Genomic DNA, 18,825 nt, shown 5'->3' with positions numbered 1-18,825 from the left:
ATAGTATTCGAAATTAAGTTTCTTTCGAGAGATCATATTCATATAGTTTTTGGTTGCTCCACATCTTAAGGAACGAGAAAGAGAGAAATTTGTAATTTATGCATCCTTGTAAAACAAAATCGATTGATTTACTTACAATTCCAAAATGTATCTGAAATGTGATTCAACATGCTATAAATACTGAATGTGCATTCATTAACAATGTCTTAAGGCTTAAGCAGTTTTTTCATGTATAATCTCAAGTTTTTTCAAATCCTTTGTCTGTGAATAATACTGACTTTGAACATCTTTCCCTTCTTCCATCATCCTCTTAACCATTGCTACCCTCTCAAGCATCCTATCCACTGCAATGTCAAACGCATCTTCAATCTTCTCCGGTCCAAACCCTGGTTTATTATATATGATTTTTGGTATAATCTTCACAACCTCTTTTCTCATCCTCAAAATCCTCTCCTTAGCGATCATACCCAAAATATTCTTGAGACTAACCGTTCCATTTCTCATTTCATTCTCTGGTATGTAAACCGAGTACTTGGTATAATCCTTTGGAAAATACCAAATATATTGGTTGTAACCCGAACCTGGGCTGAAGAAAACCGGTATACAACCCGCCAGAATCGAATCGAATATCGATCTCCGAGTGTACGAATCTCCCGAAGGTTGTAAACAGAAGACAGAATTTTCAAACACCTTCATTATCTTAACCGGATTATCGCAGTCATTAACAAAGCAGTTAAGAAAGTTGCATTTACCGTGAGATGCAAGGCACTGCTTTATAATCTCTCCCCTAATAGATCCATCCAATTTAGGTCTTGGACCTCCAACAAACGAAAACAAATACTTCCTCTTCACACTCTTCACTTTCTTCTGCCATCTCCAAATCTCTGTTAAGCTCTTTGGATGGAAATAAGTAGGATAAGGAATCGCAAATTCGTTAGCCCAAGCAGTCGTTTCGATACCTAACATTGTCAGATTCGAGAATTCAGGTAATAGCATCAGTTTGCTTCCCCAATCTGAATCTTCATCGTGAAACCTCCTGAAATCCCAACCAATCCGTCCGGTCACAAAGAAGTGATCTCGGCCGTACATCTTCCCCCATTCAGGTCTCTCTCTCAGCCATTGTGCCAGCTTTATCGCCAATTCGTCTCTAACCGTCACGTTGTATCCCCAGAGGTGACGGCTCACATCAAATCCTGCGTAGTATGGGACATAGATCGCTGAGGCTAGAGAAGAGTTGTTGGTCAAACACTCGTAGTGTTTCATCCTCTCTCGGAAGATAACCGAAAGCAAGAATTGGTTCGTTGAGTACCAAGAACCGGTTTTCACGGTTAAGACTCGAGCTGTGGTTTTATCGGAGACCAAAATCTGTGGACCGAGCCCGGAATTGACCATGAATGGACACATATCGAACCATTTGATGAGTGGACGACATTCTTTGATGATGTCGTCGTTGAATGTGCTTGGAAGATTGTACATGTAGATGTATCTTCCGGCGCAAGTATCCGTTTCTTCTTCCTCAAGCTGTTTCGCTCTGATTCCATCACTCTCATTCGCATGTTTGGTGTGATTTAGGATTTGATTATTTGAAGAAGCAACGAAGGAGATGAGGAAGTTGTTAACTTGATGAGTGATTTGGAGATTTGCTTCGATCAAATCTGATTTATTGATTTGAAACAGAACTAAAAGACAGAACACAAAGGCACTTGAGATGACAACCCAAAGCTTTGGAACTGGTTTCATCATCTTCATTTACTTGTGAGAAAACATTGGTATTACTTTTTGAGATCTAAAATTAATAAATGTAATCTTAAGGAGAAGAATAATTGTATTTTATTCTTTTTAATGGCGCTTTAATTGCATTTTCCAAATGAAGTAATAGATATTTGACCATTTATTATGAATTTAATTCAATGGATTATATTCTAAAAACTTCTCTCTGATTTTATAAAGTTTCTATCATGGACACGCAAAGATGATTCCCATATGTCAAGAAGAGATCTCAACTCTTTCCCAACTGTATTCCACAGAATTTAATTGGAAAATAATATGAATACCAGGAAACTTAATAATTATATATATTTACTAAAATATTCTAGAATATAGGGCAATTTCTTTGTGTTCTAAGAGATTGCAAATCCAAAAGTAGTGTAAACTGATTTTCATGATATGTTTAGAGGGGAAGAAAATAAACAATTTAGGTTATGACCATTTTAGATCTTTTGTCTTGTGAAACCATTTGTCTATTATATGGACGGTAAGAATATTCTTTTCCTTTCTTGGAAGATTTATATAAATAACAAAAAAAAAATCTATAAATCAATATTAACCTTTTTCGGTACATGTGAATAATACAAGCTACCTTCCTGAATTTATTTTGGTAAGAAACATAAATTTCCTCTTAATATTCTGATTAGGTAAGTTAAGCTTTTCTATCTATTAATGAGAGAATTTTGGTTCTGACAAAGATTTCCAGTATCTTGTCAATTGTTTTACCACAATTAGCTGACGCGAATTCTCTTAGCGAAAGTGTAATTATTTAACAGGGTTCGATATAGAGAAGGTTAATTTTAAAAAAAATGTGGAATACATGGTTTAACTTGGTTTAAACGATTACTAGATTACTATAACATATTGGGATCTAAGCGTTATTCGACTGCAAGTCAAAATTTTCATGTTGATTTTTGTTTCTTTAAACATAATCGTTTCCGAACAACATCGATTACATCAAAATATTAATATAGAAACTTTATGTTTCAAGATGAAACCAACCAAAAAAAACGACTTGGAATAATATCCTAAAGATCATCTACCAGACTCAACTATGATTGAAATCGTAATGAAAACTGAAAAGCCTCTAATCTTAATTAGTACATAAAAAGTTGAAAACTAATCGTTTAAATTAATAATTGTTGTGTAAAGAAACGAATTTTCAATAATTGTTGTGTAAAGAATTACGATGATTCATTGTTCATACTCTATAATTTCAATAATTGTTGTGTAAAGAAACGAATTTTCAATACCATAAATCATTACTAAACTATAATACTTGGCATAATCCTTTGATACTTTGCTTTGCCAAATTAGTACCCCAAAAAATATCTATAATACTTCTAAGTTATATTTCCCCCCCCTTAATATAGTTATGTAGTTGCTAGATCCGTGTCATCTTGAACAATGACACTCTCTCAAGCACCCTAGCCACTGCAATTTCAAATGCATCTTCAATCTTTTCCGGTCCAACCTCCCCCGGTTTTGTATAAATTATCTTTGGTATAATCTTCTCAACCTCATTTCTCATCCTTGAAATCTTCTCTTCACTAACATTAGCCAATAACTTCTCAATACTAACCTTCCCCTTTTTCACACCTTCCTCCGCGATGTAAACCGAGTACTTGGTACGATCTTTTGGAAAATACCACTTGTACTGGTTATAGACCGAATCAACGCTAAAGAAAACCGGTATACAACCGGCTAAAATCGAATCAAATGTTGATCTCCGAGTAGGTGTATCTCCTGGTGGTTGTAAACAGAAAACCGAATCTTGAAAAACTTCCACTACCTTAACCGGATCACTACAGTCTTTACTCGATGTGTCACAATCAAGAAATTTGCATCTTCCTTGTGATGCAAGGCACTGTCTTATAATCTCACCTCTAATAGATTCCTCCATTTTTGGCCGATTAGCTCCGACAAACGAGAACAAGTATCGTCTCTGCATCATCGTCACTTGCCTCTGCCATCTCTTAACCTCGGTTCGGCTCTTTGGATGGAAATAAGTTGGATAAGGAACCGCAAACTCGTTACTCCTAGAATTTGTCTCAATGGATAACATAGTTATGTTCTCGAATTCAGGCAACCGCATCAGTTTGTTTCCCCAATCCGAATCTTGATCTGTAACCCTCCTGAAATCTCTACCAACCCGTCCCGTGACAAAGAAATGATCTCGTCCATACATTTTCCTCCACTCTGGTCTCTCCCTAAGCCATTGAGCTAGATCTTCACCAAGTTCGTCTCTCAGCTTAACGTTGTATCCCCAAAAGCGTCTCACATCGAATCCAGCATAAAACGGGACGAAAACCACGGAAGAAAGGGAAGAATCGTTGGTCAAACACTCGTAGTGTCTCATTTTCTCTCGGAAGATAACCTCAAGCATGAATTGGTTTGTGTAGTACCAAGAACCGGTCTCGATGGTTAAGACTCGAGTGGTATGGTTATGATCTTCCTCCAAGATACGTGGACCGAAGCCAGAGTTAATAAGGTACTTACATTTGTTTCGTAATTCGATGTATGCCTCACAGCTCTTGATCAGATCTTCGTTGAATCTGCTTGGAAGATTGTGCATATACACGTATCTTCCGGCACAAGTATCTGTTCCACCTTGTTTAGTTTTCACAGTGATATTTAGGGTTTCTTTGTCGGAAAGAGAGAGATAGGTTGCAATTTGACTGATGTGAAGCAGAAAGAGCATGGAGAACAAAGGTGTTGGTGAGATTTCAGTCAAAACCTTTAGAGCTCGTTTCTTCACAGTCTTTTCCTTTTTTGGATTGAATTTGTCCATTTTGATTATGGAGAAACGAAAGTGGTACTACTTTGTGAAGATAAGATACAAAAAGATAAGTGATTTTACAGAAAATTAAAAGATCATTCTTCTACTTGGTGGGGATGTGATTCATGTGAATCTATAATTTGTTTTCAACAACTTGTTTTAAATAGAAGTACTATGACTTTAGTAAGTCAAATTAGTGGATATAGAAAGGAAAACCATAAAGTTATCGTGTTTTCCTATCCTTTTATTTTCTTATCTTTAACTTAAATTTATGTATGACACCATCACCATGTGTATGTCATATAAAATGACACATTCCACTTGTCCTAATATTATAAAGGATATCAAAATAATAGAGAATAAATTTTAACCCGCGGTGTACCGCGGGAACAATTTATTTTTTAAATAAATATTATAAAAGTTTGCAAATTGTATCTATCTATAAAATGTTTTATTTTATAGTTTACAATTGTTATTAAGTAACGTCCTGCCAAACCCGTCCCGCCAACTCGTCCTGTAAAAAAAACTCATTTATTTTATTAATGTTGATCTTATTTATGATATGTTTATGAATTATTGTCTAAATATTTTGTAATTTTGTAGTAATTAAATGCTATCAAATATCTATGCGGCTTGATGATTATAATCATGTCGAAAAGCAATATCAAAAATGATAATTTTGTAGTAATTAAATGATATTAAATATTTTGGAAGTTTTATTTTAGTAATTAATTGTGTAGTTAAGGTAGAAAGATTTTGGGAAGATTGTTAAATGTCAAATATTTAATTAGAAGATTTTCTTTCTAATTATCAAAAACAATTATTAAATGCCAGTGGTAGCGACTGTAAATAAATCTCAACTCCAGGATTTATTTCACAAAGTGACTGCAAAAATGTATATATAAATGGTTAGTGCTATTACATAATGAAACACGTAAGACTTGTAAAACCTCAAATGTTTTAAAAGACCCTATACACTTTTGACAAAGAAAATAGGAAAAACAAAGACCCTAGAGACTTTTCAATTATGACTATAGAAGTTAACAAACCTAAGCAAAGTGTTTGGATATAAACATAGAGGTTAAAAAGGATTTAGATAATACTTAGAAAATGTAGTTTATTACTATCTTGTTGTAGAAGAAATCAGATATACCAGTACCACTAAAAGACATAAAACGACACTTAATTATTTAGATAATACTTAAAAAGAGAAGTACCTAATACAAGATCGTAGTTGAACATGAAACCAGTTGCAAATGACAAGAAGCAGTTATCTCAAAGTTCAAAGATCTGTTTTTCTCTCTGCCTTTTGTCTTTCAACAGAAACCAATAAAACCAACAACAAATTCCCACTAATTTTAAATGAAATAAAATCATGAAGCGTATTCAAAGGCTTGTGGAGGTTGTGGCTCATCATCTACGGCCATAGCTGAGGCCGGGGTTCCTTGTGCAGCCGCTGCTGTACCAGTTGCAGGAGAAGCTGTTGAAGTTGGTGCGTCGGTCAGAGAGAGAACCTCTGGCTCGTGTTCACGCAAGTCTTTGAGAAGAACGAAACCTGACGGTGCTAGCTTCACTGGTACATATCTGCTGTCATCAAGTAACTTTATGTATTTCTCTTGAGCTGGGACTACTCGAGCTGGGTTCACTAAAATCTCAAACGCTGGCTCAGGCTCAGGTGCTTTCTTCTCGACCGCTGCTGGGCTATCGACCTGACAGTTCGTGGAGACAAGACTATCAAATCACAGATGGTCCAAACACACAATAAACACCCAGATTAAACATTCCTTTAGAATTCACCAACTTTGAAATTCAAAATGTCTAACGTGTGTGATTGTAAAACAGAATAAACCTTAGAATTCTAGCGATTAAAGGACTAATCAGGTAATCAATAACAGAAGCTATTAGAAGAGGCTAGAAATGACAACATTACCTGCATAGAGTCTCCTTCCTTCTCAGTTGATGCTTTTCCTTTTCCAGATCCACTTTCATTGACAGGCTTTTCAGGGCCAGATGTTTTCTCAGCAATAGCTTTTTGCTCTGCTTCTTTCTTAGCCCTAGCTTTGGCTTTAACTGAAGTTGAGAGAACAGCGGTTGGAAGTTTAACGGCGGTATTGGCTGTAGGAACCGTGGTGGGTTTTGGGTACTCAAATAAAGACGGTTTTGCATGTGACATGAACTCAAACTTTGGGACCTTAAGGTCATAGTTCAAACCGATGAAAGCGGTTGGTGAGAAGGCCAAACTAATGAAATAGATCAGTGGGTACCAATACCAAAACTGGCTGAAGACTGCAAGGCCGATAACAGCAGTGACTTTGTCATGTTTGGTCTTAGAGAGCAGTCTTATAGTAACGTTCCTACCACCAGCATCAAGGATACCAGAGGCCAGAATCGCTCCCATCTTGCTCATTGTATCTTCGTGCTTGTCAAGTATAATCTTCTCAAGTTGGCGCCTACAAAACATAGAAAAATCTCAGTCTACCAAGATATTCTCTACCTCCCAATGCTGAAGAAACCAGATTTATACTAACCTAAATACTCCAACACGAGAATCGCTAGCTTCGCTAATTTGAACCATCACCATGGCCATTGCAATCAAAGCACCTTGACGAACAAAGTCAACAACATCTGATGTAAGTGGCTCCAACAAGGATATCGCTTCGCTGAGGCCAGTGCCTGCACAAGAAATACCCACTGCAAGAGCCGCACCATAGCGAACATGTGGATTGTATGACTCAGAAAGCAGTGATACAATACGGGGAGTCTACAATTTAGAAAAAAAAACATTGTAAACCGTTAGGGAATGTAAGCGCTCACAAAAGTACTGGAAGCGCTAAAGAAATGGAAGTCAGTGGTCACAGAAAAGGAGCATCAGAAACTGACCTGCTCTGGATCAGAGTACAAGACAAATCCAAGTGCCAGAACGGCAGTCCTCCTAACATCATCACTGACATCAGATACAGCAAAGTGCAGCAATTGTCGAATTGCCTTGTTGTTTGCGGTTCCACTGTAAGCCAATGCCAATGCGTACATGCCACCATAACGAATGATTGGATCCTGATCTCTCGTCATCTGCTCAATCAAGGTATCTGCTCCTTCTTCTCTACCATATACTGTAAGAGCTATTCCTAGAGCCAATCCCCTAAAAACGCATTCCGGATGTTGATTAGTGAAATACTAAAGCAAGACAAAATGCACCCCTCTTAACCAAAAATATCCTTACTGTACATTACCTTATTATCTTCTCATGTTGTGTCTCATGAGCATAAGCGAGCATCTCACTTGCCTTTTCAGTAGCAGTTCCAACCAATAATAAACCCATGCTGATGCCAGCAGCTTCACCAGCAACTGCACTGTCAGTATAAAGCACGCTTTTGACATCATCATATATCTCTTCATCAGCTGTCCCGAGAGCTGACAAGCCAAGACCTAAACAAGCTCCATGTTGAATGACCTGCATCCATATTTTTCCAATAAGTATTAATTAGGCTGCCAGGGAATATGAGAGACTATATTGAAGTAAGATATTAATTAATCACCTCAACATTAGTGCTGCGTAGGCTATCACGTAGAAATTGCTTGATTCCCTCGCCATGGTTAGCATGAATAAGGCCAAGAGCATATAAAGCACCTCCTTCGGAATAAGGACTCCCACCACCACCTGCTCCTCCCTGAGGCAAGTATGGAGCCATCAATGACCTACCCTGTTGCAGGTGACCTCTGTGAATAACACCTAATCCCGCGGTAGCACTGAACTTAGCCCAATTGGTTGCCCTGCTTAGCCAATCCTGGCATTAAAAAAAAAGAATGATGAAAGAAAGTTAAATACACTAAGCCACACAGACAGTTAAACTCAAACATACAGAAATATTTGAGTGAAAGTAAATAATTTACCAAATTCTCTCTAAGGAAAGTGTCCACTGTAGTTCCAGCATGCATAATGGCATTAGCATATATTGTAGCACTGTGGCATACACTGTTCCGCATCTCTACAGACTGTTTGATTGTCTTCAGTATCAGCAGGTCCGATCTACAGAAAGACAAAATTATCAATGGAGCAAATGATTACTTCCTGGAATAAACGATTTTTAGAAGAAAAAATATCCCTTGAAGATATCAAAACTGCAACAGTAACTTACTTGTTGTGGCTGTAAAGAAACTGCAGTGTCAGCTGAATAGATGTCTCTCCAGATAAAATTCCCTTAATCTTTGTTAACCTCTCAGCATATGTAGCATCAACTGGATCCGTCTCATGCACAATTGTCTGAGCTGGAGTTTCATCTGCCATCTGAACATCTCCCGAAGGGTTCTCATTAGGAGCAATAGTTGTTTCAACAGCCTGAGTTGCTTCTACAGCACGTGTTTTGGGAGCTGGAAGGCGATCTCTAACACTCAAGAGAAAGGCCTGGTGCTCGTTCTCTACAAGATCAAATGCAATTTGCAATGCCAATAAAGCATCATCCTTGTTCTCTGAGCGAAGAAGCTTCTCCAATATGCTTGCAACACCTTGCGGTTCATCCAAAAACATGAGGCATTGACAAATGCTCAAATAATCAGGAGAGGGCAGCTTCTGGTAGACTTTTACAAGTAAACTAAGCACCTGAAAGAGTAGACAAGTATGTCATCACCTTTTTTAAATAAAGACTAAACTAAACAGCCTAGACTAAAAGACCTAGAAAAGGGAGATTTTTTTAATTCAGGCCTTGACACATCTCAGATAGGTATCACGAAAACTGAAACAGGACTTTTGGCTACAGCTTAGGACATAGAGGATGCTAGCATACATGTTTGCAGGCATGGTAATGGAAGATGCAACATAGAAACTAAATGGTCACATTATCTTCCAGATGAGGCAAAACTATACAGTTCTAATCAGTCGATAGAATTAGAACACCTTTCTACTTAACTATTGTCTAAGAACATCAGTCTCACCTCATGTCTGTACTCTCTGCGGTTGACAAAGGAATGAGAAACATTGATGCAATATGATAAAGTTCCCTGAACATTATCGCTCTTAATGATAGCTTCTTCCAACTTATCCAATCTCCGGCATTCTATCGCAATGCCCATGGCTTGTTGATACTTCCCATCACTGATGCATCTGCAGAAGGAAAACCATGTAAGAAGAATTGAAGCACTATGAAAACAAGAGCATTAAATGTATAAGCATTGCATACTTTCCAAGCATTCTTTCAACAATCGCCTCTAGCCTGGGATCAATGTCCACCATCTCATTTGACTCAACTGCCTTTGATCTGAGACTGGCATATTCGTCTATTGCTTTGGCTGAAATTTTAAAAGAAGCATCTGATGAGTATACATTCATCCAGCATTTATTAAAACTCAAATAGTCAACTTATCTGTCTTTTTCTAGTATTATACTACTTAAAGGCAGAACAATATCTGGATGTACAAGCTTCAAGTCTACTTTTAAGATAATAAGTCGTGCAGGCTATATAGGCTTTTCTTGCCTTGAGAGTTGAGACAAGTTGATTTGGTAAGCAATTTGCATTAAACAGTTACCCTAGCTAGAGTCTACAGACAGAGAACAGCATGAAGAGAGTAAAAACATCAACAAACTTCTCAATCCTCACCCAGAAGCGTATGAACATAATCAGAATCCTCTGAAACATCAAATAAGGGACCGGCTCCTAGGGCATAAGACAGCGAATCATTAAGCTCGCCCAAGTAATAGAAAACCTGCGATAAAACAACCACGATCATCAAGAAACCCATATCTTGTAAAACAAACATATAACGTGATTAGAAAAAGGCTACGTCCCAAAATTCTACCACTATCCACCAGCTCTTAAGGAGAAAAATAACCATAATGTATTCAGAGCAACAATTAAACATTCCTCCACTAACATATAGCAAATATTATCCGCAACTAGACAAAACTTAAGTTTAACAATCGTGAAATCGCACCTTAGAGACCAGCAAAGCAGCAAGCTGTCTTTGATGCAGATCGAATTCTTCATCTTCATATAAACTCTCACTGTAAAAAAAAAAATTCTCTCGAGTCAAGCTGTCAAGTAGTGCAAATCATTAAAGAGAGATTATCATAAAACCCTAAGCATTGCGCCAGCACAGCCTCTACAACTGGAATCTATACCACTAGAATGTACGATGATAAACCAAAACGAATCCAAGCCTTTACATTACATGAGTAAAAGAACATAATCATGTCCAGGAAGAAGTTAGATACAATTACTCATTCATAATCTATAAAGATCACTACAGAACTTGCTAAAGCTAGTCATGTAAAATAAAAAACTTTACTTTTCTTATCCTACCCATTGAATCTGCATCGCCACAAACTATCAATCCCTCACTCAAAATTTTGAACTTTAATACCCAAATCGAGAAGACCTACACACAACCACAGCTCAAACAATCCAAATCCCACAATCTTCTCTAGAATATCCCGAATAAAAAAACAGATCAAGTGAGAGAACAAAACCCTAAATCTCAAACCGGAAAAAAAGGGTTTAAAAGAGAATTACATGATGGGGACACTAGTGGAGATCTCAGGCCAGAATTGGTCAACCAAATTGTTGAGGTTAGAGAGCGCATGAAGCTTCAAAACAGGATGAGGCTCGTTGAGCATTGCTAGTAATCCTCCAGCGGAACTAACCATGGGTGTCGCCATTGATGGAGAACACTAAATCGAAATCGAAATAAACCCTAAGAGAAAGCTAATCAGATGACGAAAGATTCGAACTTTCGATGAGACTCGTCTTGAATCTCTCTACTGGATTTGAAGAAGAGTGTTTTCCTTATTTATTTTAGTTTATAGGACGAAAGTAAAAATAAAAGGAGATTTGGGAGAAGATAGTAAGTCAGGGACTTGGATGCAAACTACGAATATTTAGAGACTTACCCAACAAGTCAGGATATTAAAAACTGCCCCGAATGTATAGCTTTATTATGATTTTAGTCTCAAGTTTTGTGTTATTGAGTTATGGATCCAATATATTTTGAAGATTTACAAAAACTCCTTATTGCTTTTACAAAATTGGTTGGTCATACAATTTTAAGTTTTAGGAGCTTTTAGGATACCCTAATTGCTAAATTATCATCATATCATATCAATAAAATGTGTTGCAATTCAGAACATAATACAAAGCTTTATAGAGATATGCAAGGCATCATAGAGAAATTAATAAACTTACAGTCGGTTAATCAAATTTTATAAACAAAATTATCATAAATCGATTCAGCTCATTACACGAAATGGTAAGCGTAAACTATGATGATGGTGTGGTCGACCATTAGCTCGATTATGTAACAAAGTCATCTAGTTATTTAGCTTATAAATCATTTCAAGATGTAATTCAAAAACATATGCATTCAATTTTTTTTTTAGTTATCTGTTTATCGTATCAGAAGTTCAATGAAAATAGTGTATGAACAAACAAACACGATTTTAGTTATTTATATTTATTGTTCATTTTAAAATTATATATATATTAGTTTTTTTTAATGTGTAAATTGTATTTAATATTTTCAAAGCAACAATTTTTAGTATTGAAAAAGATTTGGTGGTCCTAAAAGTATAACTTTTTCTTTTAATAACATTATTTGGTACTAAAAAACATAAAGAAAATGATGGTTCTAATCTTTTGGTTAACCTGCTTGTTTTTCTCTAGAGAACATGGCTAATGTATTTTTTTCATTGTCGATGGTTCAAATTTGAAACTTCTCAGACCTCTTTTCGTTTACAAGGTCAGAAATTCACCGGTCAATCTATTGATTTTGAATAATATGTACATTTTATATAAGCTTTAGAAAGAAAAAGATTTGTGTCCCTAATAAATAAGGTCAGTTGGTATGAAGCAGCGGCAATTTATTTTTCTTATGTAGTTGTATCTACTAATATAAAACTACATAAATATTACTTATGAGAAAAGAATTCATATGTACCATAATAAAATTTATTGCACATCATTCACCTACCGATCTTGAATGAAAAAGGCAGAATTAGAGCGCACAACCGCAACATTTGCACTGCCTACCTACCTACCCCATCCACTCAACCGGAAATAACAACTACTACCAAACCACTTAACCCATCGGTTCAACATTGGCACATATGTTTTCAAAATCGTACAGATGAATACCATAAGGCCAAAACAGTAGAGCAGCAATTAGGTACAGACTATGTGAGAACAAACTCAAAATCAATTTTCATTAAACCGGTTTTCAAAGCTTCCAAAACTCACCAACCGATTACTTTGAGAACGAACCAAATTAAACCGGAATTTAACTGATTCGTCAAATGGTCTTTAACTCAACAACTCTCTCTCACACTCTTGTATAAAGTTTTGAGCTTTAAGTCTCAGAGTCAGGTTTTGGTGGGTTAATTCTGGTAGACAAGAATCAAACAAACAATGGGAGACGAAGCAAAGATCTTCACTCTTTCAGAAGTTTCAGAGCATAATCAAGCTCATGACTGTTGGATTGTCATCAATGGAAAGGTTTCATTCTTCTTTCTCCTTATTCTCACCTCTGAAATTAGAGATCTCGTGCTTCAAAGTTTCCCCTTTTGGTGTTTGCATGAGATTAAGCTTTTGAAGTCTCAGATTTCTAAGTCTAAAATTATCAGATCAAATCTTTAGATGGGTAGAGAGAGTAGAAAATGGTGTAGTTATTAAGCTTATGCTGAAGATTTAGCTCTTTTGATCTATTTATCAGCTGAAAATTTTCTAATTTTGATTGAAGATGGAGAAATGTAGAAATAGTTCTTATTGTCTTTAGAGTTTGTTTGATCGACATCAACCTTTCTTGGGATGGACTACTGACACTTGTCGATTAGTTGTTTGCCCTGAAGATCGATCGTTTTTGTATTGTGATTATTAACTTGTGAAGGAATCTGTAGATACATCCTTGAGCCTCCCTTCATAGTGAACTTGATTTTTGTTTTCTTCATTGATTGGTTTGTGAAATCAGTAGATTATCACAAGAAAGTAGGAAACATTAAATGTTTTGGTCTGTTGTTCCATCAGTAGTTTATGTTTCTTATTAATATTGTCACTTAAGTTCATTTTTTTTGGGAGTTTACCTCTGTGCAACAAGTTTGCTATGTACACAGAACAATCCTTTTTATCAAGTTCAGAAGATCCCAAATGTATCTCTGGACTTGGTTGTTGGTACAGTAATTTGTTTCAAGTATTCATCTTTCTATTCCTATTGTTTGATTTTTAGAGTTATATGCACCATATCTTGTTTAGTCCAAAGAAAGCGATAACCTAAGAACTTTTCTTTTTGTTGCTCCATTGTTTCTTACATTTTAATCATAAGCCTCAGAAGTGGATCTTCCCATGTTTTAAACTTCTTGATTTGACAAGAAATCTTCAAAGTTCAGAAGTTCTGTAATTGGGTTTCATTTGCCTCTCCTAACTTCACACATTTGCAAAAAAATGCAGGTGTACAATGTGACCAAGTTTCTTGAAGACCATCCAGGTGGGGACGATGTTCTCTTGTCTTCAACAGGTCTGTATAAACACAACTATCACCATGCTCCCGGCTTAGTGGAGATCAATCCATCGGTTTTTGATTCTTATTCTCTTTTCAGGTAAGGATGCAACGGATGATTTTGAGGACGTGGGTCACAGCGAGAGTGCAAGAGAAATGATGGAGCAGTACTACGTAGGAGAGATTGATCCAACAACAATACCAAAGAAAGTCAAATACACACCTCCTAAACAGCCTCACTACAATCAAGACAAGACCTCTGAATTCATAATCAAGCTCCTCCAGTTCCTCGTACCCCTTGCCATTCTTGGTTTAGCAGTCGGAATCCGTATCTACACCAAATCAGGGTAGGCTTCTTTTTTTTCTGAGCATTACTTCCTTATATCTTATATATAGAGAGAAAGATTCAAGTCTTTTGAAAAGACAAATCTGAAAGTCTCTCCCTTTGTTATTGTCTCTTCCCATATTTTGCTGTTTGAATGTATTTTGGATAATTTCTTATCTATTGTGGTGTAACTGCATATAAACAACAGTCTTGTTGGTGTTTTTGCCTTATGCAACTAATGAACATCTCATCTATATTTCAGATTCTGAAACCGAAGTTATGACTAATAAGTGATCTGTTTTGAAAGTCTGGTTTAGTATTGTTTGAGATCTGTAGAAGAAAAGTAACCAAGGAACTATCAAAACAAGGCCATGATCTTACTAATTGAATGCTTAAGAGAACACTTAATTAACTTTGAGAAAAGGAGAAACAAAAACAACAGATTACGAATTCCAAAGAGAAAGAGACGTTTGTTTTGGCAGTTACTTGATAGAGTGTGTGGCAGTTAGTGACTTGAGCTCACAAAAACATATCCACACGAAGAATCCAAAAACTCTTCTGCAACTGTAGGACCCTCTTTTTGTACCTCTTTACCGCTTTGGCCGCAAGAAGTCGCAACCGCAGACACAAAGTTCGATACTTGTAACTTCGAGAGCAATAAATTTCATTTAAGTAAAGATTGGAATGGATTCTGTGGCAAGTTGACAACTATGGACTGTTTCATTCAAAACGTTGTCGTGTGTAGACTCAAATCAATACAATCAGAAAACGAATCTTATGACAAGCAAAGACGCGACGAAGTTTCGATGATTGATCAAAAGACGATCACCATAATGATGATGATGATGATGATATGTAGTGAGTGGGTACGAATTACATATTTAAGATAATATAGTGGGCACAAATCTCACAGAGTGGAAAGTACAATGGACTCACACAAGAGCAAGAGAAAGAGAAAGAGAATCTTTTTCTAACACTTTTGATTTTAGTGAGAAGACAGAGACAAAACAAAGACCACTATGAGACACTATCCATATCCATAACGAACAGCTTCTCTGTCTCTCTATTATCAGTATACAATTGTGTATATATAGACATGTATTACCTACCTGTCATTGTGATGTTATATGTCTGAAGAACACAACACATGGACCATAATGATGATGATGATAAGAACAAGAACTTAAGATGAAGAGAACAAAAAAGAGAAGGATAAGTCTTTATTGAAAAGAGTTTGAGATCAGTACATGTATACACATAAAAGGATAGATTTTTTAAAATGGTTACAGGACAAAGAGTTTTAAGAGAATGCAGAGTCCCCCTGTACCGGAATTCATAAAAGAAAACACTGACCCTTAAACCGAAAGAACTCTAAACCCTAAACGCTAAACCCTAAACAGACTTTGGGTTACTTCTAAAAACCTTCTCTTATGGCTTTAGTACTACTACTAAGGTGATCTGTATAGGCTTAAAAAGGATTGGTATCAAGTTCTGTTACACAAACCCTTTTCAGCCACTTATGTTACAGACACCAATTTAAAAACACTACATGGGTTTTTTCTCCTAAGCTCTTTACATGTTGAAAAAGTTAAGAAAACGGATGATGGTAATAAGATCAAACCGATAATTAGCAGGAAAATGTTAATATATTCTGTATTAACTATTAACCCCCCATTTTTTTGTTGTTTCTAATCATCTACCTTCGTCCATTCAAACCGTCCTGGTAGTGGTTGTTCGTTCACAGGATCAAAGTTGTACCTGAAGAAAGAGTTGACAGAAACCATTAGAGACACAAGACCAAAAGAGAAGAACAGAACAAACTGGAAACTCATAACCAAAAGAACAGAACAGATGAAACGAGGAAACACATACTTCTCAATGAATTGCTTCTGTTGTTCTTCTTCAGCACCCGAGAAAAACTCGTCCATTTCAGGTGTAGTTGGTCGGCGACGATGGCTGCGTGACAAACTGTCTTCTCTCTGGTTGCTTTCACTTACACAAATGTTAAGCTTTGTAGACGATCCCGGGGTTGTCATGATTTCAGGCCTTCTTATCAAACTGCATGGTGTGGATTCCCTTGTGGTCCTGTTGAAGCTGAGAGTAAGTAATATGTTACTTTCATACAATGCTCTCAAGGAAAAAGCACATAACCGTGTTTCCTTAATTAGCAGCAAAAGCAAGCAAACTTTATTGCATATAGATAACTAAAACTAAGCAAGTCATGTTTAACTGAAAAAAGGACAAGGAGAAACTCCTTGTTGATTTGTGGTTCAAAGTTCACAAAGCATAAAACCAAAGAAGAAACTTCCAATGAAGATTACTTCAGCAATGCTTGAAAAGTTAATGACTCATACAATGTTCAACAAGATCACGACTTTAGACTGAAATCATAACATCAAAAAACAACCAAACAGCAAGAAAAATTAAAAGACAGAGAAACTAGAACTTAAGATGTTACAGAGACACATCATATACTTTGCAGAATCCCAAAAACGAACCAAACTTTAAAGAGTTACTTACAGAGACATTTCAAACACAAATCCAACATTCTTTACATGAAAGCAGATAAAAAGTCTGAAGAAAAAACAATAGTCACTATCACCTTCTTCAAAGTAATTGAAGAAAAAATAAAAACTTTCTCAAGAAAAAAGAAACACATTTTTGATTAATTATATATATTTTCTTTCCCGGAAACAGAGAGAAGAGTCTGGTGTTGTCAGATAAAGAAAAGATGGCATCATATCATACACATGGTAAAAATATCATTAAATTTCAAAATCGAAAACGCCAGTTTCAATTTTAACCAAATACAAGACAAAAAATTGATCCTTTTTTCAAATTAACAACGGAAATTTTCAAATCCAATACCAAAGTTTTCTCAAGAAACAGAACAAATTCACACAGATTCATAAAAATAAGAAATCCCCCAAAAAATTAGGTTGAAATTGATGAAGAAAGATGATACCTTTGAGTGTGTTCTTCTTCAAGGTCGAAGAAATTTTGGCCAAAGGTTGGATCTTTATTGATTTCAGAAATCAAATCCTTGTCTTTACCAAAGACAACACTTTCAGAAACAGAATCAGACCTAGACCCATCACCACGAATCGAATCCAAATTACTCCTAGGGTTAGGGTTTCTTCCGCATGTCTCATTCCTCCGTTGCTGTTTCCTCCGTTTAGTAGAACGAATCACAACAATTGGTGGTTTCTTCTGAAGCCGACGACTCCGTAGCTGAAGATACGAACCACAATCGTTCATCTGCTGCTGCTTCTTCTTCATCTTCTGCTTTGACGGTGGATTAGGAGAAGCAGAAGTCGGTGGTAACGAAGAAGGAGAAGAGGGTTTTTGAAGAAGACAGCGTTGTTGTTGTTGTTGAAGAGCTAGAGATTTAGCTCGAGTTAAAACACCAAGTGAAGAAGAGGAAGAAGGTGAAACAACATCCATTAAAGCAATAGAGGATTCACCTCCACCTCCGCCTCCACCTCCACCACCAGCTCCAGCTCCAGCTCCGTCGATTTTGCTCTTTCTTATGTATTTCCCCATTTTCCGTTAGCTTTTCATCAGAGAGAAAGAAAGAGAGATTGGGAGGTGTGAGAAAAATCGGAGTTAGGGTTGTGAAGATTAGTGCTCTTTGTGGGGTCTCTCTCTCTCTCTCTCTCTCTCTCTCTCTCTCTCTCTTTTTTTGTGTGTGTTATTTTTTTTTTCAGGTGGCTGCTTCTTCACTACTGTGAGTAATGTACTTTGCTATTTTTTCACTTTAGTTTTTAAAAAAAAAAAATATTTTAGAACTTGAGTGTAATAATTTCGATATTTATAAATAGAAATGATGACATATATTTTTATTTATAAATTTATTATTTTTTTCCACATTTATAAATTATATTTAAAATAAAAAAATTTGAGTTAGTTGGGTTCAAATATGTGTCACAGCGTTAGAAAAGATTGAACGGTTACACAACCTGAATTAATTCAAGGATCGTATTTTGCTCTACTTTTGTGTATTTTACTTACCTTAGGATAAAAAGTTTTAAATCTAGTTGAGGTAGAGATTGGACGAATTTGGAATGTCAACTTCTACTTCTCTACTAGGCTTATGATGTTTGACAATTTTATTTTTATTGTTTTCTGCGAATTGCTTGGATAATGTAGCATAAGATATTTAGCCTTTGTAATATTGAGAATATACTGATGAATCTAATGACTAGATTATATAAATTACAAGAGTTAGATGATTATGAAAGTTTAAGCAGTTTTGAGAATTGGGAAGGAGTAGGAGTATTTTATATCTTATAGTATTGTATAAAGGTTTGAGTAGGTATATATTATCGATTGAGAAACTAAAGATAACTTAAATTAATGATTCATTCAACCACTCAACTGTTACAAAAAATAAGTTCATGTTTAAGAAAAAAGTACATTTATTTTAGACCAAAAAAAAAAAAGTACATTTATTTTAGTTTTTCCAAGTTAGACGTGTTTG

At 36.0% G+C, this 18,825-nt stretch overlaps 5 protein-coding genes across 8 annotated transcripts; 1 reads left to right on the top strand and 4 right to left on the bottom strand.

The window, feature by feature from the left end:
* Nucleotides 1-114: 114 nt before the first annotated feature.
* AT2G32750 (Exostosin family protein) lies at nucleotides 115-1,811 on the bottom strand. Of its 2 annotated transcripts, none has more exons than NM_001336412.1 (1): nucleotides 115-1,811. In NM_001336412.1, the coding sequence occupies exon 1, from the start codon at nucleotides 1,747-1,749 to the stop codon at nucleotides 214-216; it is 1,536 nt and encodes a 511-aa protein (NP_001324603.1). In that variant the 5' UTR covers nucleotides 1,750-1,811; the 3' UTR covers nucleotides 115-213. The 2 variants fall into 2 exon arrangements, with proteins under 2 accessions (NP_001324603.1, NP_180834.1); NM_128834.2 differs by having other exon boundaries at nucleotides 118-1,744.
* A 1,242-nt stretch (nucleotides 1,812-3,053) lies between these two features.
* On the bottom strand, nucleotides 3,054-4,590 carry GT13 (galactosyltransferase 13). Its single transcript, NM_128833.2, has one exon. It carries the CDS (start codon nucleotides 4,556-4,558, stop codon nucleotides 3,152-3,154), a length of 1,407 nt encoding a protein of 468 aa, NP_180833.1. The 5' UTR covers nucleotides 4,559-4,590; the 3' UTR covers nucleotides 3,054-3,151.
* A 1,057-nt stretch (nucleotides 4,591-5,647) lies between these two features.
* AT2G32730 (26S proteasome regulatory complex, non-ATPase subcomplex, Rpn2/Psmd1 subunit) lies at nucleotides 5,648-11,425 on the bottom strand. Its single transcript, NM_128832.5, has 13 exons — nucleotides 11,050-11,425; nucleotides 10,472-10,541; nucleotides 10,138-10,243; nucleotides 9,721-9,829; nucleotides 9,476-9,644; nucleotides 8,683-9,143; nucleotides 8,438-8,573; nucleotides 8,083-8,331; nucleotides 7,777-7,997; nucleotides 7,427-7,685; nucleotides 7,075-7,307; nucleotides 6,477-6,996; nucleotides 5,648-6,255 (listed from the first exon to the last, which is right to left on the bottom strand). Exons 1-13 carry the CDS (start codon nucleotides 11,193-11,195, stop codon nucleotides 5,920-5,922), a joined length of 3,015 nt encoding a protein of 1,004 aa, NP_180832.1. The 5' UTR covers nucleotides 11,196-11,425; the 3' UTR covers nucleotides 5,648-5,919.
* Nucleotides 11,426-12,673: 1,248 nt separating this feature from the next.
* Nucleotides 12,674-15,572, top strand: CB5-B (cytochrome B5). 2 transcript variants are annotated; one of them, NM_128831.4, is made up of 3 exons: nucleotides 12,674-13,023; nucleotides 13,972-14,038; nucleotides 14,121-15,572. In NM_128831.4, exons 1-3 carry the CDS (start codon nucleotides 12,937-12,939, stop codon nucleotides 14,369-14,371), a joined length of 405 nt encoding a protein of 134 aa, NP_180831.1. In that variant the 5' UTR covers nucleotides 12,674-12,936; the 3' UTR covers nucleotides 14,372-15,572. The 2 variants fall into 2 exon arrangements, with proteins under 2 accessions (NP_180831.1, NP_001323464.1); NM_001336411.1 differs by lacking the exon at nucleotides 12,674-13,023 and adding an exon at nucleotides 13,026-13,714 and having other exon boundaries at nucleotides 14,121-14,624.
* Nucleotides 14,647-18,022, bottom strand: AT2G32710 (Cyclin-dependent kinase inhibitor family protein). 2 transcript variants are annotated; one of them, NM_128830.4, is made up of 3 exons: nucleotides 17,311-18,022; nucleotides 16,218-16,439; nucleotides 14,647-16,103 (listed from the first exon to the last, which is right to left on the bottom strand). In NM_128830.4, exons 1-3 carry the CDS (start codon nucleotides 17,886-17,888, stop codon nucleotides 16,034-16,036), a joined length of 870 nt encoding a protein of 289 aa, NP_565750.1. In that variant the 5' UTR covers nucleotides 17,889-18,022; the 3' UTR covers nucleotides 14,647-16,033. The 2 variants fall into 2 exon arrangements, with proteins under 2 accessions (NP_565750.1, NP_850196.1); NM_179865.2 differs by having other exon boundaries at nucleotides 15,547-16,103; nucleotides 16,218-16,430.
* Between the last annotated feature and the right edge of the window lie 803 nt (nucleotides 18,023-18,825).

The sequence above is a fragment of the Arabidopsis thaliana genome, chromosome 2 (genome assembly GCF_000001735.4).
Source record: "Arabidopsis thaliana chromosome 2, partial sequence".
Classification (NCBI taxonomy): domain Eukaryota; kingdom Viridiplantae; phylum Streptophyta; class Magnoliopsida; order Brassicales; family Brassicaceae; genus Arabidopsis; species Arabidopsis thaliana.
Note: the sequence above shows the minus strand (reverse complement) of the source record. Positions and strands in the feature narration are given on the sequence as shown.